The sequence below is a fragment of the Ananas comosus genome, linkage group 1 (genome assembly GCF_001540865.1).
Source record: "Ananas comosus cultivar F153 linkage group 1, ASM154086v1, whole genome shotgun sequence".
NCBI lineage: Eukaryota > Viridiplantae > Streptophyta > Magnoliopsida > Poales > Bromeliaceae > Ananas > Ananas comosus.
Window position 1 is genome coordinate 23,002,136 of NC_033621.1, and position 7,588 is coordinate 23,009,723.

Genomic DNA, 7,588 nt, shown 5'->3' on the forward strand with positions numbered 1-7,588 from the left:
AATGGCTTCTCTGAACAGAGTATGCACAAATTACTGCTTTTGGATGGTGAGTAAAAGTGCTTCAGCTGTACAAATGCAACAGAAAATACGGAATGCAAATTGCAGATTCCATTTTTGAGCCTACATACCATCTAAAGAATTTATGCTTCTTGTGGCATAGGATCAGTCACTGATGTGAAAAAAAAAAAAACCAGCAATAAAAGCCTCATTATGTAAAATTCGACCTCTCTCATCGAATAAAAGAAACTAAGACGAAATATAACGCAGCAAAACACATTAATTCCCACCACAGTTCTCGTTGCGAAGGTACCGACATCAATTCAAAATTAAAAACAAATGAGGGGTAAGTGAACCCAAACTTTCAACTGGAATTACTACGAATGCTAGAATTTGCTAAACCTTGCGAAAAGGCTTCACTGCGCAAGGCTCAAGTGTTCTTGGTCTTCCTGGGTGCAATCTGGGTCTCCGGCTGAGTACAAAAAGCATGATTTATCAGAAACGAAAAGAAATGGCTTGGTAATAGAAATTAAGAGTTTGTGTACGGACTTTTAGACGTATTATTCAATATGAGATAAAATTATCTGCAAAAGATGGCATAACAAAGACCCAACTCTTTAAGCATCAATCAGAGTATTCTATCAAAAACAAAATAGAGAAATTACCTCTTTCTTGACCGGCTCTTCCTTCTCTGACAAGATCAACTCAATGTGACATGGAGATGACATATAAGCTGCAACAAACAAAGGAACAAATGTTTGCTTAGAATAAACACAGAAAGATCCACCATCTTTTTTTTTTTAATGTGGAGAGAGAGGGGGGAACAAAAACTCACGGTTGATTCGTCCATGAGCACGATACGTGCGACGCCTCTGCTTTTGGGCTTGGTTCACCTGGATGTGTGATACGTAGAGAGTATCGACATCCAAACCCTTAACCTGAATATTAAGAGGGAGAAAACACATTTTAAATACATGGAATATATAAATCTACACATCTGTTCCTACACAACCTAGGGTTTCTTACTCTTCAAAAACTAAGGGCGTATGTTTGGTTCGGAAAGTTTTGGGCCCTAGGACGGAATCTCATCCCAAAATCCCAAACATGTCCTTAATTTCTTCTAGTAAGAAAACTGCCCACTCTTAATAAACTTCTTGTTATAGAAACTAAATTCACTTTACAGCTTGGACAGTAGTTATGCAAGAAACTACCAACAAAAATTAGTACACCTAAAGGCCCCTAAAATCCCTAAAATATACAAAGGGGAATGCTTAGTGTAGAACACACGAGGGAATGAAAGTAGGTGTCATACTTCTGCATTGCTTTCGGCATTCTTCAGCAGGTCCAAAATGAACCTGCAAGATTTGACGGGCCAGCGACCCTGCCCATTTGAGTGGCGGGCCTTTGCTTGTGCTGTCCGGCCCACACCCCTGCAAAACCTGCGGAAGGGAATGGCCTGCTTGTGAGCAACAACGTCCTCGAGGTACCTCTTAGCCTTTGCCAATGGTAGTTTCCTGATTGCATGAGCTGTCTCACGGGTATTCTGCAGACATCAAAAAATACATTTTAAGATTTGTTGGCCATTGAGCAATAGGTAAATTGCAGGAAACCCACTACAAGTATCACGATTTCCACAATGTCATGCTCAACTATTGAAACCCCTTAAACTTTCAAGTTATCATCACTTTGCCCTTCGCTGTCAGTTTGCTTACAAGAAAAATATCTACCAATGTGTTTACAAGTCAATGGGATAAATTGTACGCTCATACTATCAAGTCAACGAAAAACCAAAAGGAAAAAGAAAGAGACTTCTTTAAATTTACGTACATGTGCCATTGTTTACTGAACCTGTTGTCACGTACTGTACAAAGGTTCACCCAATAACAATGTATATGATTTCCCTAAAGTTTACGAGAGAACTGTTCATTAAGAAAACAGAACCCTGCTTTTTTTTACTTTAGGTAGTTGTAGTCCAGCTAAATCAAAATAAACATCAGACATCAGTTGTCTAAGAGCGATTAAATTCAAACAAGCACCACAAAAGACTTCGGGTGAAAACCAACAAAATTCCTTAGTAAGAGCTTAATATCCTGTAGTGGGTTCAAAATTCTAGCTCACCATGCAATAGAAGACATGTTACAAGAAAGCAATGGCTAATTTAATCGGCTCAATTCATCAACATTTTAAGGTAAGTGCTTATAGGAAGCCGGAACAAGAAGCACAAGGTGGTGAAGTAACTTATAAACAATATTCACAAGATTCCAACAACATCTAGAGTTCATCACCATTTTTTCTAGCAAGCTCCTCATGTATGAAAAGCTCATGTAAACAACCAAAACCATAGAAGGACAAACTATCACGATCTCAATCTCCTAAAATGCAAAGTAAACAAACTTTCAGGCCCGCACACAGCACAGCGCGCAGCATGAAAAGTTTAAAAATAATAATCATATTGTAACTTTTGATAAGATATAATAAAGAACAGGTAGGCATGGAAAAGTCTCGACCTGGAGGAAATAGAGATCAAAAGGAGATCTGAAGATTGAAAAGGAAACAACAAGAAAAGGGATGAATCTATAATTGTGCGGAGCTTGACACGTACAAAACACATAAAAAGAAAACAACTACATCTCTGATGCCTCTTCAATGATAAGTACATTACCAACACAAATATTCACTAAAGCAAACATGATCGTATGCCAGAGGAAGAGGAGAAAGTACAATCAGAATGAGAAACAAGTTCTCACCTTAAAGTGAACCCTCAAGTCCTGGCCCATGGCCTTGGCGGCTGCAAATCAGAACCAAAGCAAATAAGAAAAAATAAAAAAATAAAAAAAACCCAAATTTCTACAGATACTGGCCATAAATTTACGAGCAAATCCATTAACACATCCACAAATATCGACTAAATCAAATCAGAAGAGGTAGACATCTATGAGAATCTCTCAACTATAGCCCATTTTAAAATGGGCTCCTCAACCTTTTTCTTTTAATCGATACACCTCAAGCTTTATTATTTTTTTAAAAAAATCACTGATTTTAATCAATCAAACAGGAAATTTCACTAGGTTAGACGATGATCTCATTAAATTTCCCGATTTTCATAGCTTTTTAGCAAAGTAACTAGCAAAGGTATCAAATTTAACAAAATTTACGTAGTTTAACTAAATATAATAACTCAAATACCAAAAAAAAAGGAAATATCACCAACATAAAATGACATTAAGAACCCTAAAAAACTATGCAACTGATTCTGGATCGAAAGATGATAATAGCACCAAAAACGGAAAGAGCGAGGGGATCCAAGGATCTTACACTTGGTGGGATTCGCGGGCTCCCTCGAGTACTTCACCTGCCATCAACAACGAATAAGCAACGAGGATGATGCGCATGAAAAGATCAAAGAAACGCCATGAACGAGAAGGAGAATAGAGAGATTTGAGGAGAATCCGAAGCAAACCTACCATTGCGAGAGATCGATCGTAGCTGCGACTAGAGAGAAACCCTAAACGATGACGGATTTTATATACGCGGCGGAAACCCTAGTTTTTGGGTTGCGGTGAAATATACGGATAGCTGCTGTAGTCTTTTGATATTGCATATCAGTCCCTACAAACATTGCTTCTTTTGCATTTGACCCCTTTTTAAGCTCTCTGGTTAAATTGTAGGGAATGGAGACCCCCTCAACAAAACGAAGAATAACACCCTCAACTTTTTGAGTTTTTGAACGAGACATTCTTAACTTTTAAAATATTTAGAATTAAGTAGTTTTAGTCGAATTCAAATTTCTCAACAAATTTAATAGTTTTAATTATTTTTTAGCAAATAAAGGGTGAATTATTTGCTCCTACTAGCTAATGGAACTACTAAATTTAATAAAATTTTCAACTAAAGTGACAAGGACAATTGAATTCCAAAAAAAAAAAAACCAAAGGTAAAGGGTCACAATCAAAAAGTTCAAAGTTGAGGGGTTCATTGCTAAATATCCAATAATTGAGGGGTTCCTCTCACAATGCCTTTTTAAGTACTTTATCCATCATTTACAAGATGACACAAGTATAGGCATATTAACAAAACTTATTTACCATCATATTCAACATCACCCCCTGTTGATCCACATTTCTTAAAAAGTTTTTAGTTTTTATGGATGAAAATAATTCTTGTTGTGACATAAAAAAAAAAAAAAATCATGTAATGAGGCTTGAATTATTTCAAATCAATCAATCAAGAAAAATATTTATCTTTTTTTCGCGTAAATATCAGAGACTTACAGCATGTATAAATGCACGAATATCTTGTTCGATATATAAATTTAGATTTATAAACACTATATTTAATATCTAAATCATTTTCTCATAATCCAATAAATTCGCAAAATACTTAAAGCAAAACTAACATAATATATTACAGTCGATGAAAAAATAGAAAAGAAAGTACTCGTGAACAAGCAAGTTATCACTATAACTTGTGTTCGAAAAAAACTACTCAATGTATACATCTTCCTGGAACCCTCCACGAAAACTCGCCGATTTTCGCCTCGAGTATTCGAGCTTTGTAAGCCTTCCAATCCTCGAGAACATGTCGCAGATCGTAAAGCTTGTTTTCGAGCCCCTCGCAGCAGTTCGCGTGCATGGTGCAGATCCTGCTCAAGTCCTTCCCATGCTGACAAAAACCGCCGAAATAAGCAGTGTCCAGGAACCGGATCTTGGCGTTGCAGCACGCCGCGAACTCGCCCTTGACCTTGTTGAAAGTGTACTGCTCGTGCGCGTTCGGAAACCTCTCCCTCGCCTGTTGCCAGTGCTCGTACAATGCGATCGTGGTCCGCGACGATTTTACGTAGAGTAATCCGCCGTTAGGGTAGTTTCCTAAGGAGCTCGGATCACCGACGAAGAAATCGGCCCCCATGGTGAGATCAACGGAGGGCGAGAGGTGTTGGAAGGGGCTCCGGAACCAGAGGATGTCCACGTCCTACGACATTTTTTTTTTTTTTCAACTCAGAATCTTCTGCTCTGATACTTATACAGTTAAATTAGGAAACTAAGAATATCTCCTAACATATGTTAACAAATAATTTGTACCGTGAACAAAAAGTTGTACCCTAACTCCAGAACACTTTGCTGGAACTTATTCCGCCGCCACATCATCTCCAGGTAGTTTTTCTTCATGTAGTTCTGCTCCGAGGCGAAGTCGGTAGCGTCCGCCGATATTAGATAGTAGCAGAGAGGATGAATAGAGCGGCACCGGTCGTACGCTTTCGGGTCCATCGCGACGATGATGAGATGGTTCAGGAGATGCTCAATGTTCTCGCCGCGGCGGAAACTTTCGAGGAAGAGGTCGAGGAGGGAGTTTGGCGCAGCCCATGCTTCATTAACTGCTGTCATCAGGACTGTCTTGTTGTTGCCTGCAGCTGCTCTTTTTAGTAGCTTTGGTAGATCTTCAGATTCTGGTGTTCTTCGCTGCAAATATTGAAAAAAAAAAAAAGAGTACTTCGTATTGGTACCTTCGATTTCAAAATCAAAATCTAACTGTTTTACATTTCTAACTTAGTTTGTTTTCAAAAGAATGAACGAAGTAAATACCATGCTATCTATCTCTGTCAAAACATAAGCGAAAATTTCTAATAAGTTTCAGTAGGTATGTCACATCCTTGAATTTGACTAAAAAAAGGGTAAAAATTGAATTTGTTTAATTAGGGAAATTAAGCAGTGTGTAACTCATTCTCGAATAATTTATACATTATCAGGACGTAAAAATATATATAAGTTATATGAATGATGACCCATCTCGAACAAACTATGAAATTTTTTTAAGTTTTAGTTAATTTTACTGCCTAATCTTTTAATATATCTGATTCGAATCATTTAGTGACTCTCATATTTCATACAATTCACATGACTATCATTATATTAAAATAATAAGTCTAAATTTGTATCGGAATATCTTAAATCAAATAAATTGAAACTTTGGATGTCAAATTTAAAATTTTTAAAGATTAAGCACTTGAATCAAAAATCAAAAGAAATAATAGCTCAAGTAAGTTCTATACATTTTCATTTTTTTTTAATTAGGCCTAAATATAATATTTAAGTGATTTTGAATATTAAAAAAAAAAAAAAACATGTTAATGTAGGAGACTAGGAGCATTGAATGTTTCAAAGTACTATTCTATATCTAGATGGAGAATTTGGAGAATTTTGAAGTTCCAGAGGATTACAACTTAAAATAAACAAATAAATAAAATATGAAACACGCACAATTAAAGTTTTAATTTGAAACAAAAACTCATTGTCCCGTGAATAGATTTATACTCACTTTTAGCTATTAACTAGGTTAGGAATAAAAAATATAAATATTCTTTATGACCTTGAAATTTTTGGGATTAATATTAATATAGACTATAATGCTAAGCTAAATCAATCTAAAATGCTAGTTTAATAAGTTAATTAAGAGATTTAGAAAAAGCACAAAAAAAATCACTTTTGTACGATTTTTTTCTATATTTGTATGCAGGCCCCTAAAACCAGAAAATTCAATCCCGGTAGAGCCCTAAATCGATCTCCCCAACAATATTTTCACGGATTAGTGGTTGAACCACCGGTCGAACCAATAACTTAAATTAAAACTGTTAAATTTCACGAAAATTTAGCTTAAACTAACTAAAATATATAACTTAAATTAAAGATTCAAAACATTTGAGTGATTTGTGATATAATCAATCAACTTCTTTATTGATAACTTGGTACCATATGGAGATTAATCGACCAACCTTTTGAGTGTGATGTGCCTTCCTTGTTGTGTTAGCCTCTTTGCTAGCAAAAGCAAACACTGTTCTATTGAGAGGATCAACACTTGAAGCAATTTTCGGAGCCGAAGGTGAGAGAGTGGTCGACGATCTTCGGCCTAAATCCGCCGACAGGAACAGCAACAAACAAGCCGTCGTCGTCACAACCCCGACGAGGAATGAGACGAGGTACTGGTGCAGGTCCTTCATAGTGCTAAGAACATGTTTTCGCCTCTCAGTTTCAGATGAAGACGATAAAAAGGATGCGATTATGCGAGTTTGTTAACTCAAACACGGCATTAGAGGTATGAAATGACCGACGGTGACGTCGAGAAAGGAGATTGATGAATCGGTCGATCGATTGCGGTTGCGGTCCCTCCACGGAATCTCAGTAGAAGGGGTTTAATGAAGGAAAAGATCAACATTCAAATGTTTCATTAAGTCAACAATTGGTGTTAGTAGGACTAACTACAATAAGCTGAGTGCAATTTAAGTTGATTGAGTTATAATTTTTAGGTATGATCAAGAAAATAGCATGAGAAACAAAGAGTTGTACTTGGTCAAATAGTTGGTGGGGTGTAGTAGTCATTGTAGAACACATACATCTCTCTCTCTCTTTCTCTCTTTATTCTAAGAATTATTAGGTAAAAATGTATACAACAAACTCTCAATTTCAATTTGTTTTATCTCAGTCGGTCATTGACACTTTAATTTTAAAACTTAAGCTGATTTTTTACTTTAATAAATTTATAGTTGCGAGAATTAGTATGAAATATACTAATTAAACTTATAAAAATAAACAACGCATTC

At 36.2% G+C, this 7,588-nt stretch overlaps 2 protein-coding genes across 2 annotated transcripts; both read right to left on the reverse strand.

Moving 5' to 3' along the window:
- Positions 179 to 3,582, reverse strand: LOC109711774 (60S ribosomal protein L17-like). Its single transcript, XM_020234996.1, has 7 exons — positions 3,462 to 3,582; positions 3,313 to 3,349; positions 2,745 to 2,785; positions 1,310 to 1,540; positions 833 to 935; positions 663 to 730; positions 179 to 469 (listed from the first exon to the last, which is right to left on the reverse strand). Exons 1-7 carry the CDS (start codon positions 3,462 to 3,464, stop codon positions 428 to 430), a joined length of 525 nt encoding a protein of 174 aa, XP_020090585.1. The 5' UTR covers positions 3,465 to 3,582; the 3' UTR covers positions 179 to 427.
- Positions 4,346 to 7,265, reverse strand: LOC109709009 (uncharacterized protein At4g15970-like). The gene is made up of 3 exons (XM_020231037.1): positions 6,764 to 7,265; positions 5,076 to 5,453; positions 4,346 to 4,965 (listed from the first exon to the last, which is right to left on the reverse strand). Exons 1-3 carry the CDS (start codon positions 6,986 to 6,988, stop codon positions 4,483 to 4,485), a joined length of 1,086 nt encoding a protein of 361 aa, XP_020086626.1. The 5' UTR covers positions 6,989 to 7,265; the 3' UTR covers positions 4,346 to 4,482.

Coding starts and splice junctions, on each gene's coding strand:
- LOC109711774 (XM_020234996.1), bottom strand. Junction 1,541..2,744: donor ACTTGAGGGTTCACTTTAAG/GTGAGAACTTGT, acceptor TGATGTCTGCAG/AATACCCGTGAGACAGCTCA. Junction 731..832: donor TGCTCATGGACGAATCAACC/GTGAGTTTTTGT, acceptor TGTTTGTTGCAG/CTTATATGTCATCTCCATGT.
- LOC109709009 (XM_020231037.1), bottom strand. CDS start 6,988: ATGAAGGACCTGCACCAGTACCTCGTCTCATTCCTCGTCGGGGTTGTG. Junction 5,454..6,763: donor AGGCACATCACACTCAAAAG/GTTGGTCGATTA, acceptor CAATATTTGCAG/CGAAGAACACCAGAATCTGA. Junction 4,966..5,075: donor GGTACAACTTTTTGTTCACG/GTACAAATTATT, acceptor AAAATGTCGTAG/GACGTGGACATCCTCTGGTT.